Source organism: Erinaceus europaeus, unplaced genomic scaffold (genome assembly GCF_950295315.1).
Source record: "Erinaceus europaeus unplaced genomic scaffold, mEriEur2.1 scaffold_234, whole genome shotgun sequence".
Lineage (NCBI taxonomy): Eukaryota > Metazoa > Chordata > Mammalia > Eulipotyphla > Erinaceidae > Erinaceus > Erinaceus europaeus.
The window spans coordinates 4,039-20,343 of record NW_026647950.1 but is presented as its reverse complement, the minus strand read 5'-3'; the positions used below and the strand labels follow the sequence as shown (position 1 = coordinate 20,343).

General features: G+C 59.2%; 1 protein-coding gene across 1 annotated transcript; it reads right to left on the bottom strand.

The window, feature by feature from the left end:
* Nucleotides 1-4,316: 4,316 nt before the first annotated feature.
* On the bottom strand, nucleotides 4,317-13,599 carry GALR1 (galanin receptor 1). Its single transcript, XM_007536264.3, has 3 exons — nucleotides 12,949-13,599; nucleotides 12,100-12,165; nucleotides 4,317-4,877 (listed from the first exon to the last, which is right to left on the bottom strand). Exons 1-3 carry the CDS (start codon nucleotides 13,597-13,599, stop codon nucleotides 4,560-4,562), a joined length of 1,035 nt encoding a protein of 344 aa, XP_007536326.1. The 3' UTR covers nucleotides 4,317-4,559.
* Nucleotides 13,600-16,305: the final 2,706 nt, after the last annotated feature.

Below are 16,305 nucleotides of genomic sequence, written 5' to 3'. Positions count from 1 at the left end.
CTGGGCACTGGGCCATCAGAGCCTGAGTATGCTCAGGATGGTGTGGCATCTCTACAAAGCCAGACATGTTCCTTTTTCAAAATAGGAAGATAAAAAGAAGGAGAAGAAAAGGGAGAAAGAAATGGAAGGGAAGGAGGGAGTCGGGCTGCAGCGCAGCAGGTTAAGCGCAGGTGGCACAAAGCATTAGGACCGGCGTGAGGATCCCGGTTTGAGCCCCAGCTTCCCACCTGCAGGGGAGTCGCTTCACAGGCGGTGAAGCAGGTCTGCAAGTGTCTGTCTTTCTCTCCCCCTCTCTGTCTTCCCCCTCCTCTCTCCATTTCTCTCTGTCCTATCCAACAACAACAACAACAATAATAACTACAACAATAAAACAGCAAGGGCAACAAAAGGGAATAAATAAATAAAATAAATATTAAAAACGATTAACAAAGTTATTTTTTTAAAAAAATAAATAGAAGGGAATGATAATGAGAAAGAAGAAGAAGATGAAACACTTGTGGACATTGATGTCAATTCTTGATCAGCATGAATTTTATTTTCCATGCTAACTCCCACTAAGAGTGAAACTCTACAACCCAACAGCATTGCCTTATATTTCCACATTTTGGAGAATGTTTTGCAAATAGCACCATTTCTCATCAGTCAGAAAATAGTGTACTTACAAATAAGAATACTTTGAGGGACAAATTTTATTTGCAATCCAAGAAAACTGGTCCAAATCATGCAAAACACAATGGAGACTGCTTTGGAGTTGTGACGTCTGCTGCACGGTGGCTGAATGAGAAGCCATCGGTCTTTGGGTTTGGCTCTGGTAGCCTACTACCTTTTACGTGGCATTCATGCTAGATTTATACAAGCTATTCATGCTCAGTTCTTACATGGTGAAGCAACATTTAGATAAACAAACTTTGGAGTTATTCGTGACAGTGTCTGGCAGAATTCTTGTTACAGAGCCAGGCTGAAACAGCAACATGAGTAAAACTAGGGCACAGAACTTCCAGAGGGACAGCAGCTGCCATGTCACGCCCCTGGCCAGCTAATCGGCGTGATGGAAAATAACCTGACAGCTCAACAAAGCACAACTGGGATTTCTTCAGAAACTCATTAAGTCGCAGGTGGGTGCAGGCATATGTGGCCAGTGCATTGGAAAGGGGTGAGGGAGAGAGTCCCGGGACATAAGAAGACATTTTCGGGGTAGCTGGAGCCATCTCTGTAGCTGCTCAGTGGAGCACACAGTCAGAGGCAAGAAGACAGGGGATCTTCTGGGCCCTTAGCCAGTAAACTCGGAGACAGAAGGATATGAAACTGCCCACAAGGACTCGTCAGTATTGAAGGGTAAAACTTGGATGAGAGCTAAAACCCTGTGGTCACCGCAGGCTCCCACAGCCACCCAGAAAAAAAACAAACCCCAGCCAACTCCCAGAGGCATGGGAAGGGTTAGCAGCAGTGGCACTTTGCTCCCAGAATCAAGAAGTTACCTCACTTTACAACTGGGACTGTTTAAAGTCAATCACTTAGCCACAAGTGGCAGCTGTGGTCAGTGATGGAATGGGGGTGAGGGAGAGACTCTCAGATCTTAAGAAGCGCAGTGTAGTGGCAGCTGGTAGACACAGCAGAGGACACATTTGGAGGAAGGAATGCAGGAGGTTCTGGGGGCTTAACCTGTGAACTCGGGCGTCAAACTGCCCACAGAGGTCGCCAGGACTTAAGGGAGAAACACTGTGCACACAGACTCCAGGTGATGTGAGTTCCAGGTAAACATCTTTACACAGGGCCACGGGCTTGGGAGGAGCGATGAGCCCCACGAGGGTCCTCCACACCTGGGTTCCACCTTAGAGTCCGTACCCCAGGTTTGGGGGCCGAGTGTGTGCTCCCCAGAACTCAGACTGTTCTTGGTACCGATCCAGTCCTGTCATGGTCACACAAGATCTCACTGGACAGCAAATGTCAGAGGCTCTCTCCGCAAGACTCTGAGCCGTGGATTCTGGAGGGAGGTGACAGTCCTGATGAACCCTTCAGAAGGGGAGTCCAGGGGAGGGGAGAGCACCCAGGGCTGGGCTGTCTGTGGGTGCCAGGCTGAGCCCAGCTCTGTGCAGTCTCCTCTGTGAGAAGCACAAGCTGTTCTTCCAGGAGCAGCTCCCCAAGGTCGGAGTCTACAGGGGAGAGACTGACTCAGATGGTGGTGTCAGGCATGGAGAGAACAGCTGCTCTGGCCCTGCATCTCGGACAGGGACCACTGGATGCTCCTGCAGGTGGGTGGGCACCCAGGGCAGCCGGCAGCCTCCTGAATACCACAGCCGCCGGACACCGGGACAGATATCCTGACAGACTTCAGAGGATCAGCCGTATCGCCGTGAACCTGACTCACCCCCAGCTCCTGGATGGAGCAGCAGCAGCAGGAGGGAGCAGGAGGCCAGGGCTCGTTCTCACCCATGCCAGACAGAGGAGGTGAGGGGTGACAGCCCAGCTCGGGTCGCCCAGCAATGTGGCTGCACCAGGAGTGGCTGAGGGCTCCACAAGGCACATGGCACTGTGGTTACTGTGGTTACGTTTCTGCAGGCACGTGGACAAAGTGTGAGAACAACACTGAAAGGACCTTGGCTACTGTTTGCAGTGACCAGGAGCCCCTGCCCTGCCCTGCCCAGACCTGCCCTGCCCTAACCTGCCCAGACATGTCCTGTCCCTACTCTGCCCTACCCAGCCCTACCCTGACCTGCCCTGCCCTAACCTGCCCTGCCCTAACCTACCCTGCCCTAACCTACCCTAACCTGCCCTAACCTGCCCAGACATGCTCTGCCCTGCCCTGCCCTGCCCTAACCTGCCCTGACCTAACCTGCCCTGCCCAGACCTGCCCTGCCCTAACTTGCCCTAACCTGCCCTGCCCTAACCTGCCCTAACCTGCCCAGACATGCCCTGCCCTGCCCTGCCCTAACCTGCCCTACCCTGCCCTGCCCAGACCTGCCCAGACCTGCCCTGCCCTGCCCTAACCTGCCCTACCCTGCCCTGCCCAGACCTGCCCTGCCCTATCCTGCCCTACCCTGCCCTGCCCAGACCTGCCCTGCCCTGCCCTGCCCAGCCCTAACCTGCCCTACCCTGCCCTGCCCAGACCTGCCCTGCCCTGCCCTAACCTGCCCTGCCCAGACCTGCCCAGACCTGCCCTAACCTGCCCTGCCCTATCCTGCCCTACCCTGCCCTGCCCAGACCTGCCCTGCTCTGCCTTGCCCCTGCCCCTGCCCCTGCCCAGACCTACCCTGCCCAGCCCTGCCCTGCCCAGCCCTGCCCTGCCCTGCCCAGCCCTGCCCTGCCATGCCCTGCCCTGCCCTTTCTAACGCTCCTCCCCCTCTCCCCTCCCCGCCATCCCAGCTTGCACACAGCAAACGTCTCCTGTTCCATCCGTCTCCTGTGTTTCTTCTCTGCTGCAGATGTAAGCCCCTTGAGTGGAAGGTGAGTGTTGAGGGTGAGCTGAGGGGCAGAGGAGTCCGCGTGCAAACACAGACCACAGGCGTCCCTTTACATCTGAGCTCATCCTACCCGCGGAGTCCTGGGGAGACAGGTGATGGCTGTCCCTCCTTAGAAGCTGGGCACCTGCACGTGGCCGGGACAGGACGGCAGATTCACCGTGTGGACCTGAGGACACGGTGACTTTGTGGTGAAAAGACGCCTGAAGCCAGCCGCAGGGAGACATCTCAGGAGGGCTCACACGGGAACAAGTCACACTGTCGCCAGAGCGCTGCAAGCCTGTCTGCTGGGAGGGGAGGCCCCGGGTATATCCGGCGGCACGGCTGGTCTTCCGCCAAGGCCTGCAGTCCAACAGCTCGAGGCGGCTTAGACAGCCCGGGCCGCGGGCTGCGTCTTCGCTGGGCCTGGAGCCCCGGACATGCAGGCCCGGCCTCGCCGACCAGCAGGGCTTCAGCGAGTGCACGGCGGCGCCTGGCCCCGGCCCACAGGGCCCCTTGCTGACTCTGAGGGAAAGGATGGGGGAGTCTGGGGCTCCGTCACAGATCACTTTCCAAGACGGGAAAGACTGGGGGAGGGGAGGTGGTGCGCCCAGTAGAATGCACATGCACCTGCCACGCACAGGGACTTGGGTTCAAGGCTCCGGTTCCCACCTGCAGGGGGGAAGCTGTCCGAGCGATGGGTCACTGCTGCAGGTGTCTCTCTGTCCCTGCCTCTCTCTCATCCTCTCCCCTCACAATTTTTTCACAATGTCTCACAATTTCTGTCTGCCCTGTGTAGTAAGGAATGAATGTGACCAGGTGACCAGGTGACCGTGCACCCGAGTGAGAACTCATGTTACCGCGGGCAAAGCCCCGGGTTCAAGTCCCCGGTCCCCATCTGCAGGGGGAGCTTCAGGAGGTGTGAAGCAGGGCTGCAGGTGTCTCTGTTTCTGTGTGTGTGTCCCCTCCTCTCTCAGGGTCAGGCTCCATCCATACACAAAACATCAAGTGTTCTTAAACGAAGGAAAGGGGTTGAGAGGGCGTCTTCTGCCGGACCAGGTGGGGCCCAGGGTTCTGTAACACCCCCTGGCACCCACCATTGCCGGCCCCAGGGCTCCCGGCTCACACGTGGGAGCAGTTGGTGGAGGGCGGCGTGCCCAGTCGGCTCTTGGCCTCCTTGGCGTCCAGCGCCGGGGACCGGGGGTGCGGGGGGCAGCTGCACACCTGCCGGTAGGCTTTACGGAAGTTCTCGGAGAGGAAGGCATAGATGATGGGGTTGACGGAGGAGTTGCTATAGGCCAGGCAGTGGGCCGCCACCCTGAGCAGGAAGGACGCCGGCGTCAGCGGGAAGGCCCCGAACTCGGCCCACAGGTGCACCACGTGGTGAGGCAGCCAGGAGACGCCAAAGACCACCACCACCACCAGCACCGTCTGCGTCGTCTGGGGGGACAGAGGGCCGTTACCGGGGTGCGGGCAGGGTCCCCGGTCCCCGTGCCTGTCCAGGGCTCTGTGTTTCCGGCCAGATCCAGGCTGGGCCTCAGTGTCCCACAGGGAGAGGGCGGACGGGAGGAGGCGGCTCAGCTCTCAGGAGGGCACCCAGCACGCCACCCAGCACAGGGCCTGCCCCGTCCCAGGAGCTCACAGAGCACCAGGGGCCCAGGACACGGGCTGAGTGTCTCCTCTCCTTCTGCCCGTTTCTCCTGTATCTCTCTCCTCCCCCCTCTTTCTGTCTCTTTCCCTTTCTCTCTCTCTCTCTCTCTTTCTCTCTCCTTCCTCTCTCTTTCCATTTTTTTATTTATTGGATAGAAACAGCCAGAATTTGAGACGGAAGGGGGAGAGAGAAGAAGAGACAGCTGCAGCCCTGCTTCACTGCTCACAAAGCCTCCCCCAGCAGGTGGGACAGGGGACTCAAACCCAGGTCCTTGTGCACTGTGACCTGCGCTTGCTCAGCCAGGCACACCAGCACCCAGCCCCTCTCGCTCTCCCTCCTTCTCTCTCTCCCTCCCTCCCTCCCTCACTTCCTCCCTCCCTATCTCTTCTTATTCTCTCTGCTCTCTTTTTCCTCTCTCTCTCTCTCCTCTCTCTCTCTCTCTCTCTCTCTCTCTCTCTTCTCTCCTCTCTCTTTCTCAAAATATTTAAGAAAATTTTTAAAAAATGAAAATATTGACCAGGAAAGGAGCAGTACCCAGGAGTCCTGAGAGTAATGGACAAGGGCTGTAATGTCTTTTCTCTCTTGTCTGTGTCTCCCCAAGCCAGTAGCCTTCCAGCAACTTTAAAAAAAATTTATCAGGGAGATTAATGATTTACAGTCAGTAGTCAATACAGCTGTGGGTCCGTGTGTGACATTTCTCAGTTTCCTGCCAAACCCTCTCCCCCCCCCAGGGCCTCCTCCACCATCAGCACCAGGACCTGAAAGCCCCCCACCCCCAGAGTCCTTGACTTTGGGGCAAGACAGCAAACCCAGTCCACGTTCTGCTTGGAGTTTCCCCTTCTGTTCTCATGTCTCCACTTCTGTCCCTGAGTGAGACCATCCCATCTTCATCCTCCTCTTTCTGGCTGATCTCACTTCCCAGGATTCCTCCAGGCTCCATCCAGGAGGAGGGGAAGCAGGTGACTCCATCCTTCTTCACAGCTGAGTAATATTCCCCAGCCCCATCAGTAGTAGTAATAATCTTATTATTTCCTCAGAGCCCCACTCAGCTCTGGCTGATGGTGGTGCTGGGGATTAAACATAGGACCTTGAAGCCTCAGGCAGGAGAGTCTCTTTGCAGAACCCCTATGCTGCCTCGCCTGCCTGGACCCCCTTTCTCCTTTCCCAGCATTCTCTGTTCTTCCCTGACTAATCCCCAGACTGGGTTAAAAAAGGAGACTGTTTTGGAGGCCTGGGTCTGCCACCTGCTCAGGTGTCTGGCGGCTGAAATGCCCTTGTTGCCCTGACCCAGCCCATCCTCACCTGCCCAGCAAGCAGGCGTCTGAGCACCAGTAACTGCGGGTGTGGGCCCCAGCGCCCGCACTGGCTCCGCTACCAGGTGACTGGTGACCTGCGAGGGTGGGGAAACCCTCCTACCCCATGTCAGAGCAGAGCCTGAAGGGACCAGGTAAATGAGACCAGCCAGGGGGAGGAGAACCAGCTGGACAGAGGGAAGCAGCAGCCAGCAAAGGTCCCTGAGCCTGCGGGAAGCCTGGTGGCTCTCTGGGAGGGGAGGGTGGGGACAGGCAGCTCTGGTGGGCTGTGGTGTGGAGCTGGGCCCTGTCAGCTGACCATCTGGTCACCACCACTCATCATCAATGAAAAAAGAGAGAAAGGGGATTCCCCACCAAGTGACGCAGCACGTGGGTGACCACCCTGACGGGCCGGCCTCACGTCCCGCGTCCTGAGTCCCCCCTCAGGTCAGCGCTGTGCCTGGCCCGACACCTGTCCCCACCAACCTGAAGACCATGGTGGCGAGTGGCCGTGTCCATGCCAAGCTGCACACGCATCTGGCTTCTTCTCCATCGATTTTGCACGACAAGCTCGGGACCCCAGGTCCTAGAGTTCAGGAGGCTGACCAGAGCCAGAGAGAGCTGCCCACTCTGCCTCCCTCCCCTCCAGTTGGGGCCAGACTCCCCAGGTCAGGTGCCTCCTGCTCGCCCGGGTCTCGAGGCTGGGGAACCTGGCTCCCCTGCTCTAGCCACTGACCCGTCCGTCTGGGCCGGGCTCAGCTGCAAAGCGGAGCCAGTGCTTGGAAGCTTGACAAATGGTACCAAGGCCCCCGCACAGAAGCGTCCCCTGCCACCTGGCACGGGTGAAGCTCCCTGCCCCCGTGAGGAGCCCAGGATGCAGCCCTAGCCCTGAGAACTGTCAGCTGGGGTGCGGGGAGCACCTCGCAGGAGCAGGAGAAAGATGCCCCTTGTCCCCTCACCTGCCAGGAGCTGGCGGGGGACCCAGGGGTCCCAGCCCCACCTGTCCCTGGGAGCTCTCAGTCCCACCAAGGCCCTTGGTCCCAGCAGCTCAGTTGGGCCTGAAAGAGTCTCCCTGGGCATGTCTTTCCCCAGAGCCCTCTGCTTTTATCTCTTCTTCACAGACTCTTACTCGCATGTTTGATGGAACTCGGCAATGAGGAAAAAGCTGGCTGCAAGATGAGGGAGAAAGATGAAAAATATTTCCAAAATCAAAGAAATAGAAGAGAAAAGAAAAAAAAGAAAGAAAGGCTGGTCCAGTTGCTTCCAACCAGAAGGGAAAATGGAAAATTCAACTGTGAAGAGAAACCTTTGCAGGTGGGAAGCAGAGTCCTCTGACAGACACGAGAGACAAAGCCCCCCAGCCCCAATCGTCTCTTCTCTGGGGACAAATCCTAAGGAGCCAAACACACCCATCCATTGAAATCTGTGTGCACCTGTGTTCACAGCAGCACAATGTGTAACAACCCAAACCTGGGAGCAACCCAGGTGTCCAACAGATGAGAGTGGCTGAGACAGCTGTGGTCTAGATACACAGTGGAATACTACTCAGCTGTGAAGAAGGATACTCAGCTGTGAAGAAGGGTGAAGTCACCTTCTTCCCCTCCTCTTGGGTGGAGCCTGAAGGAGTCCTGGGAAGTAAGATCAGCCCAAGAGAGGAGGATGAAGATGGGATGGTCTCACTCAGGGACAGAAGTGGAGACATGAGAACAGAAGGGGAAACTCCAAGCAGAACGTGAACTGGGTTTGCTATCTTGCCCCAAAGTCAAGGACTCTGGGGGTGGGGGGCTTTCAGGTCCTGGTGCTGATGGTGGAGGAGGCCCTGGGCTGGGGGAGAGGGTTTGGCAGGAAACTGAGAAATGTCACACACGGACCCACAGCTGTATTGACTGTGATACATGAAGCCCCGATAAGAAGCAAACCTTTGCAGACATGCGTCACACCCTGACCTGGCCTGGCAGCCAGAGAGCCTTTGATGAAGCCCACCTGCTCTCAGCCTTCAAGGAGCCCAAGAATCTCCAGATCTCTCTTCTAGCCCCACATGCCGCCTGTCCTCTCCTGTCCCTCCTCATCTGTCTCCGCTCTCCTCTCTTAAGAAACCGCCCTGGGCACCACACAGCAGTGGCTCTCTGAGCAAACGCCGAGGGGGTTAACATGGCAAGGCCTTGGACACCTGCTCAGGCCCTGACTCAGAGCATCCCTGCCGCACAGGAGCTGGGCTGTGTGGGGACTCTCCACAGGCTGCTAGAACACACACTGCTAGAACACACACACACACACATGCTGCTAGAACACACACACACACACACACACACCCAGGCTGCTAGAACACACACACACACACACAGGCTGCTAGAACACACACACACAGGCTGATAGAACACACACACACAGGCTGCTAGAACACACACACACTGCTAGAACACACACACACAGGCTGCTAGAACACACACACACAGGCTGCTAGAACACACACACACACTGCTAGAACACACACACATGCTGCTAGAACACACACACACATATACACACACACAGGCTGCTAGAACACACACACATACACACACAGGCTGCTAGAACACACACACACACACGCTGCTAGAACACACACACACAGGCTGCTAGAACACACACACACACACATATACACACACACAGGCTGCTAGAACACACACACACACCCTCTCCGGGAGCCTGAAGCCCCTTCTCAGTGCAAGGCACACCTTGACCTTTCCCCTCTAACAGATCGCCCTAGGAGTTGGCCGACACAGAGGAGACAACAGGACAACCGGGACCAGGCAGGGGCACACCCGCCTGAGCACACACATCGCCATGCCAGGACCCGGGTTCAAGGCCCCCGTCCCCACCTGCAGGGGAATCTTTTCAAGTGGTGAAGCAGGTCTGCAGGGGTCTCTCCGCCTCTCTCCCTCTCTATCTCTCCCTCCCCTCTCAATGTCTCTCTGTCCTATGGTTATGAAATTCCCCGGCAGAGAGCCGGGACTCCCCGAGGCTGGGGTGCAGGAAGCCATGTCTGTGCTGCCGGCAGACCCAGCCCGACTCGTGTCCGCAGGGACGGGCACCATGGCGCTGCCCTTTACGCAGTGACCACCTTCCCACAGTCACTGCAACCGCCAGCTTCACGGGGGACTGTCTCTTCCGTGTGTCCAGAGAGGACACCTTGTCTGACTGGCCACAGGCTCTGGGGCAGAAGGAGCAGATTCTCAGGCCTCATGTCACCTGGGTGACAGCAGGGGAAGCCCTGTGTGTGCCGGGAGGAGGGAAGGTGCCGCCCACAGTGCTTTTCTGTCACTGAGAAGTGAGCCCTGCCTCTCTCTTTAGAAGTCAGGGTCACCCAGCCCACCCTGGGCAGCTGTTCTCCTGAAGATGCCAGGACTTCCCTCCACTTGGACCGGACTGGCGATGGCCAGGGGTTGGGCCCACGGAGAGCAGCTGCAGCCGGCCTGGCCATGCAGGGGCACCTGTCACTCTGCCCTGTGGCCCTGGCACAGCTGGCTCCACCCACTGGGCTCCCCAGCCTCCAGGGGGACTCCCTGCTCTACTCACAAGCCAGGGGGCAGGCTGGGCTGCGCTTCCCTTAGGTACGGCTTTGGACAAGAAATGGGATTATCTGAACCGGTGTTGCCGCATTCTGCCTGCCATCTGTCCTAGTAAGTACCAGGAGGGAACAGACACGAAGGCATTTGAAGAGGTCGGCCAGTGCCTGGTTCTGATCTGCTCCTCCGTAATCTCATTGTCTGCTAATGATCTCCTCCTCTCCCTCCAGGCTCCCACAGTGTATGCATCACTCGGCCAGAGTTCAGTGGACTCTGGGCTCCGTGTCAAACAGCTTCTCCTCGGAATGTGGAATGAGGACAGGAGGCGGCCTGGTGCCTCTCAGGAGAAGGAGATGCTTGAGGAGACAGAATGAGACCTGCCGGGCCCTGGGGTCAGCCTCAGGCCACGCGGAGTGAAGAGGGACAGCAGGTGTCCCTGGGACTTGAGGAAGGTTACAGGGGTGTGCTGGGGCAGGGAGACAGCACAGTGGTTCTGCAAAAGGCCCTTCATGCCTGAGCGTCTGAAGTCCCAGGTTCAAACCCCCTGCGCCAGCATAAACCAGAGCTGAACAGTGTCCTGGTCTCTGTTTCTCTATCTCTTCTCAAATCATGTATATATTTAATATTTATATATATGATGTTCTACAGGGTCAGGGAGAGATGGCTCACCAGGTAGATGTTGGCTTTGCCAAGCAAGGAGCCAGGTTTGAGCCCCAGGGCCACATGGGAAGTCCATAGGGTAGGAGGGGAAGATCCCGGTCTGTGGAGGTCTCCCTCCCTCTCAGCCACTCTCTACCTGAAGAAAAAGCAGCCAGGGCTAGTGAGACTACCTTGGGTTTCATAAATGAGTGATAGATAAAAGAATGTCCCAAAAGGAGAATCCAATCAGGCCTCCTGGAACCAAGTGTGAGGTAAAGAGCGGGGAAGTGCTGCAGATACTACCAGGAACAAGGACGCAGCCTCAGGCCCTGCTCTCTGCCACAGGGTGGGGGAAGCTTCCTGAGAGGTAAAGGAGTGTGGCAGGCGGCTATGTGGGAGGGCAGCTTAGGGAGAACAGCACCCACCGGGCCCTGCACCCTGCGCCCTGCACCCTGCGCCCTGCACCCTGCGCCCTGCCCCCTCCCCCTGCAGCAGCCAGGTCAGGCCCAGGTCAGGCCCAGAAGCCCAGTGAGTCTGCACGTCCTGCCCCGGCTCCCTCCCTCCCTGACTGCAAAGGCCACAACCTGCAGATGGAGGCAGAGGGGACCATGGAGACAGGCTGGAGCTCATCCCTGAGGGTCCTGCCTTCCCCACAAGGGACCAGAGAGCTGGGGACCAGGGGCTGGGATCCCTCTCTCTCTCTCTCTCTCTCTCTCTCTCTCTCTCTCTCTCCATCCCTGAGGGTCCTGCCTTCCCCAGAAGGGACCAGAGAGCTGGGGGACCAGGGGCTGGGGTCTCTCTCTCTCTCTCTCTCTCTCTCTCTCTCTCTCTCCATCCCCTGAGGGTCCTGCCTTCCCCAGAAGGGACCAGAGAGCTGGGGGACCAGGGGCTAGGGTCTCTCTCTCTGTCTCTCTCTCCTCTCCTCTCCTCTCCTTTTCTCTCTCTCTGTCTGTCTCTCTCTCTCCTCTCCTTCTCTCTCCCTCTCTCTCTCTCTCTCTCTCCTCTCCTTCTCTCTCTCTCTCTCTCCTCTCCTTCTCTCTCTCTCTCTCTCTCACACCCACCCACAGGGCTTGCACTTTCTTCTCCTTTTCTGTCCTCACTTTCTCCCCATCAGTGCTCCTCTTCTCCCTGAAACACGACTGTCTCTGTGATTCCTCCATGGAGGATCAGTCTAGACCTCACGGAAGGAACTGGGAAGTGGCCCCCAGTAACTGTTCCTTCCTTTGAACATCTCTGTCTTTCTATCACTCCCATCTCTCTTTATTTCTCTGCCTCCATTCAGTAGATTAATAACTAAATCATTTTAAAATCAAAAAGCAAGTTGTGAGCTAGTCGCCTCTCTGTTCCTCCACCAGCTGCCACCCTGCCAAGAGGCCCACAGTCCTAGCCCACTGGGGCCTCCCTGTCCCCTGTCCCCCAGCAGGGCGTGATGTCCTGTCCAGCACAGAGCCAGCACAGAGCTGGGGTTTGGGGGTCCTGGGTGGGGGAGACCCAGAGAAGAGCCGGCCACTGGGCGAGGGAAGCAGTACCTTTTTCTTCGAGGCTTCTGACTTCTTGGACATGTTCTTCAGATTGCTGTGCAGATGAGTCAGGACCTGGAGAGCACAATGGTCAGTGTCCTAGCACCCCTCAACCCCCAGACCCCGCCCCATGAGCCCGGCACAAAGTCCTTCTCACAAAGTCCTTCTACTTGTACAAGTCTTGGAACAGGAAGCAAGCAAGCATGGGAGGCAGCCTCCCTGCTATTATTATTATTATTATTATTATTATTATTATTATTATTATTATCTGACTTAATGCTGATTTACAAAACCATAAGATAACAGGGTTATAACTCCACACCATTCCCAGCTCCAGAGTTCTGTGCCCCCATTCTCTCCATTGGAAACTGCAGTGGTTCTCCCAAGCTCACAGATGTGGGCTGACTATTATTTCTAGAACTATTTTATTTATAGATATATTTGCCCACTTTTTCCATGGCTCTGCCTTCTCTTCCTATCTAAGTCACACCCCTGTTACTACTTCTGAATGTCCCTCCTTTTTCCATCTTCTCTCTCCGGGTCCTGATGGAGTTGGGGCTCAGAGCCCTCTGGGCATCTTCCCCTGACATTTCTCCCCTTTGGGAGTCTGGACCCAAACTCTTTCTGGGTGCAGATGGTGGGAGTTCTGGCTTCTGTAGCTGCTTCTTCACTGGACCTACCCATCTTGGCTAGCCCACCTGGCTAAGCCCCCTGCCCTGCCCACCAGGCTAAGCCCCCCACACACACACCTTGGCTAGCCCACCTGGATAAGCCCCCTGCCCTGCCTACCTTGGCTAGCCCTCCTGGCTAGGCTGTGCACCACCTGCCCTGCCCACCAGGCCGAGCCCCCCCGCCCACCTTGGCGTAGCAGAAGCAGATGAGGGTGAGAGGCAGCAGGTAGCCCAGCAGGAAGGTACAAAGCACGTAGGCCTTCTTGTGACGTGGGTCAGGCCACTGCTCCCAGCAGAAGGTCAGGTTGCCCGGCTGGTGGTGCAGCAGGCGTTGGTGGGCAGCCACGGGCGCAGCCATGCCCAGGGACAGCGCCCAGATGCAGCCCAGCCCCCTCAGCGCGTTGCGGGCCACCCGCAGGCCCGGGGCGCGGCGGGCCAGCACCACGGCCACGTAGCGGTCCACGGCCATGGCGGCCAGCGTGAAGACGCTGACCAGCATAGACACGGTGAACACGTAGTGTGAGGCCTTGCAGGCGAAGGCGCCCAGCTCCCAGGTGGGGCGCGCGTACACGACGGCCTGGAAGGGCACGCAGCACAGCAGGTAGGCCAGGTCCGCCACGCTCAGGTTCAGCACAAACAGCTCGGTGGGGCCGCGGGGTCTGCCCGGCCGGCGGCGGCTCAGCACCACGATGACCAGCGCGTTGCCCAGCACACCCAGCGTGAAGATGAGCCCAAAGGCCGCCAGGGCCACCAGGTTCTCCGGGCCCAGGCTCCAGGCGGGCTGTGGCTCCAGGTCCCAGGGCACACTGCTGTTGGCCTCACTCAGGTTCAGCTCCATGCTGCAGGGGCAGTTGGGGTCAGCAGAGTCCTGTCCAGTGGGGGAGAGGGGTCAGCCTTGGGTCTGTCCAGTGGGGGAAAGGGGTCAGCCTGGGGTCTGTCCAGTAGGGGACAGGGGGTCAGCCTGGGGTCTGTCCAGTGTGGAGGGAGGGGTCAGCCTGGAGTCTGTCCAGTGTGGAGGGAGGGGGTCAGCCTGGGGTCTGTCCAGTGGGGGAAAGGGGTCAGCCTGGGGTCTGTCCAGTGTGGAGGGAGGGGTCAGCCTGGAGTCTGTCCAGTGTGGAGGGAGGGGTCAGCCTGGAGTCTGTCCAGTGTGGAGGGAGGGGGTCAGCCTGGGGTCTGTCCAGTGAGGAGGGAGGGGGTCAGCCTGGAGTCTGTCCAGTGTGGAGGGAGGGGGTCAGCCTGGAGTCTGTCCAGTGTGGAGGGAGGGGTCAGCCTGGAGTCTGTCCACTGTGGAGGGAGGGGGTCAGCCTGGGGTCTGTCCAGTGTGGAGGGAGGGGGTCAACCTGGAGTCAGTCCAGTGTGGAGAGGGGGGTCAGCCTGGAGTCTGTCCAGTGTGGAGGGAGGGGGTCACCCTGGGGTCTGTCCAGTGTGGAGGGAGAGGGTCAGCCTGGGGTCTGTCCAGTGTGGAGGGAGGGGGTCAGCCTGGAGTCTGTCCAGTGAGGAGGGAGGGGGTCAGCCTGGGGTCTGTCCATGTGGAGGGAGAGGGTCAGCCTGGGGTCTGTCCAGTGAGGAGGGAGGGGGTCAGCCTGGGGTCTGTCCAGTGTGGAGGGAGGGGTCAGCCTGGGTTCTGTCCAGTGTGGAGGGAGGGGTCAGCCTGGGGTCTGTCCAGTGTGGAGGGAGGGGGGTCAGCCTGGAGTCTGTCCAGTGTGGAGGGAGGGGGTCAGCCTGGGTTCTGTCCAGTGTGGAGGGAGGGGGTCAGCCTGGGGTCTGTCCAGTGGGGGAAAGGGGTCAGCCTGGGGTCTGTCCAGTGTGGAGGGAGGGGGTCAGCCTGGGGTCTGTCCAGTGAGGAGGGAGGGGGTCAGCCTGGGGTCTGTCCAGTGGGGGAGAGGGGTCAGCCTGGAGTCTGTCCAGTGTGGAGGGAGGGGTCAGCCTGGGGTTTGTCCAGTGTGGAGGGAGGGGGTCAGCCTGGGGGCTGTCCAGTGGGGGAAAGGGGTCAGCCTGGGGTCTGTCCAGTGTGGAGGGAGGGGGTCAGCCTGGGGTCTGTCCAGTGAGGAGGGAGGGGGTCAGCCTGGAGTCTGTCCAGTGTGGAGGGAGGGGGTCAGCCTGGAGTCTGTCCAGTGTGGAGGGAGGGGTCAGCCTGGAGTCTGTCCACTGTGGAGGGAGGGGGTCAGCCTGGGGTCTGTCCTGTGTGGAGGGAGGGGGTCAACCTGGAGTCAGTCCAGTGTGGAGGGGGGGGTCAGCCTGGAGTCTGTCCAGTGTGGAGGGAGGGGGTCAGCCTGGGGTCTGTCCAGTGTGTAGGCAGGGGGTGAGCCTGGGGTCTGTCCAGTGTGGAGGGAGGGGTCATCCTGGGGTCTGTCCAGTGTGGAGGGAGGGGGTCAGCCTGGGGTCTGTCCAGTGTGAAGGGAGGGGGTCAGCCTTGGGTTCTGTCCACTGTGGAGGGAGGGGGTCAGCCTGGGGTCTGTCCAGTGTGGAGGGAGGGGGTCATCCTGGAGTCTGTCCAGTGTGGAGGGAGGGGTCAACCTGGAGTCTGTCCAGTGGAGGGAGGGGGTCAGCCTGGGGTCTGTCCAGTGTGGAGGCAGGGGGTCAGCCTGGGGTCTGTCCAGTGTGGAGGCAGGGGGTCAGCCTGGGGTCTGTCCAGTGTGGAGGGAGGGGGTCAGCCTGGAGTCTGTCCAGTGTGGAGGGAGGGGGTCAGCCTGGAGTCTGTCCAGTGTGTAGGGAGGGGGTGAGCCTGGGGTCTGTCCAGTGTGGAGGGAGGGGTCAGCCTGGGGTCTGTCCAGTGTGGAGGGAGGGGGTCAGCCTGGGTTCCTGTCCAGTGTGGAGGGAGGGGGTCAGCCTGGGGTCTGTCCAGTGGAGGGAGGGGGTCAGCAGAATCCTGTCCAGTGGCGTTGGGGGTGGTCAGCCTTGGAACCCCGGCAGGGAGAGGGGGCGCACAGGACAGTCTCAGAGCCCCTGTCCAGGCCAGACCCCCAGAGCCTGTGTGCACCTCAGGCCATGGCTGTGAAGGAGGCGGGTAGGGCATCCCACCCGGGGCCCCAGCAGGGTCGGCACCCAGCCGCTGAGCCCTGGGACAGAGACTGAGCCCTGGGGCACCTGGGAGAGTGGGGGCGAGGAGGAGCCCAGCAGACCGCCCTCCCAGCCGCACCCCCGCCCCGGCACCTCTTGGGGCCCCCACCCGGGGCACCAGGTATGGGGTCCCAGAGTCGCAGCCCAACCAGCTCCTGCGTTTCCAGGCGGGGTGGGTGGAGGGGGGCTGCTGGCCAGCGCCAGAGAGGGTGTGGCGGGCCGGCAGGGTGGGTCCTGGCAGGCGGGGTGGGTGCTGACCTGCTGTGGGCGGGTGCTGCAGACCTGGGTGCCTTGCTGAGCCGTGGAGGGGTCCCGCGCTGAGGGTCCCCAGGACTGGATGCCTGGGGCGCTGAGGGAGGGGTCCCTCCTGCTGGCCGGTTTCCCGTGTCCTGTCCCTGGTCCCCGGGTCCCCAGAGGTGGGGAGGCTGCAGGGAGGAAGAGGGTTCTGGGAAAGGGGCACCCTCTCCCCTCTGGGGGTGGGATA

Excerpts from the sequence above, each read along its gene's own strand:
- GALR1 (XM_007536264.3), bottom strand. The coding sequence starts at position 13,599 with ATGGAGCTGAACCTGAGTGAGGCCAACAGCAGTGTGCCCTGGGACCTG. Across the intron at positions 12,166-12,948 it reads TCTGCTTCTGCTACGCCAAG|GTCCTGACTCATCTGCACAG; the intron begins GTGGGCGGGGGG and ends TGTGCTCTCCAG. Across the intron at positions 4,878-12,099 it reads CAGAAGCCTCGAAGAAAAAG|ACGACGCAGACGGTGCTGGT; the intron begins GTACTGCTTCCC and ends CTGTCCCCCCAG.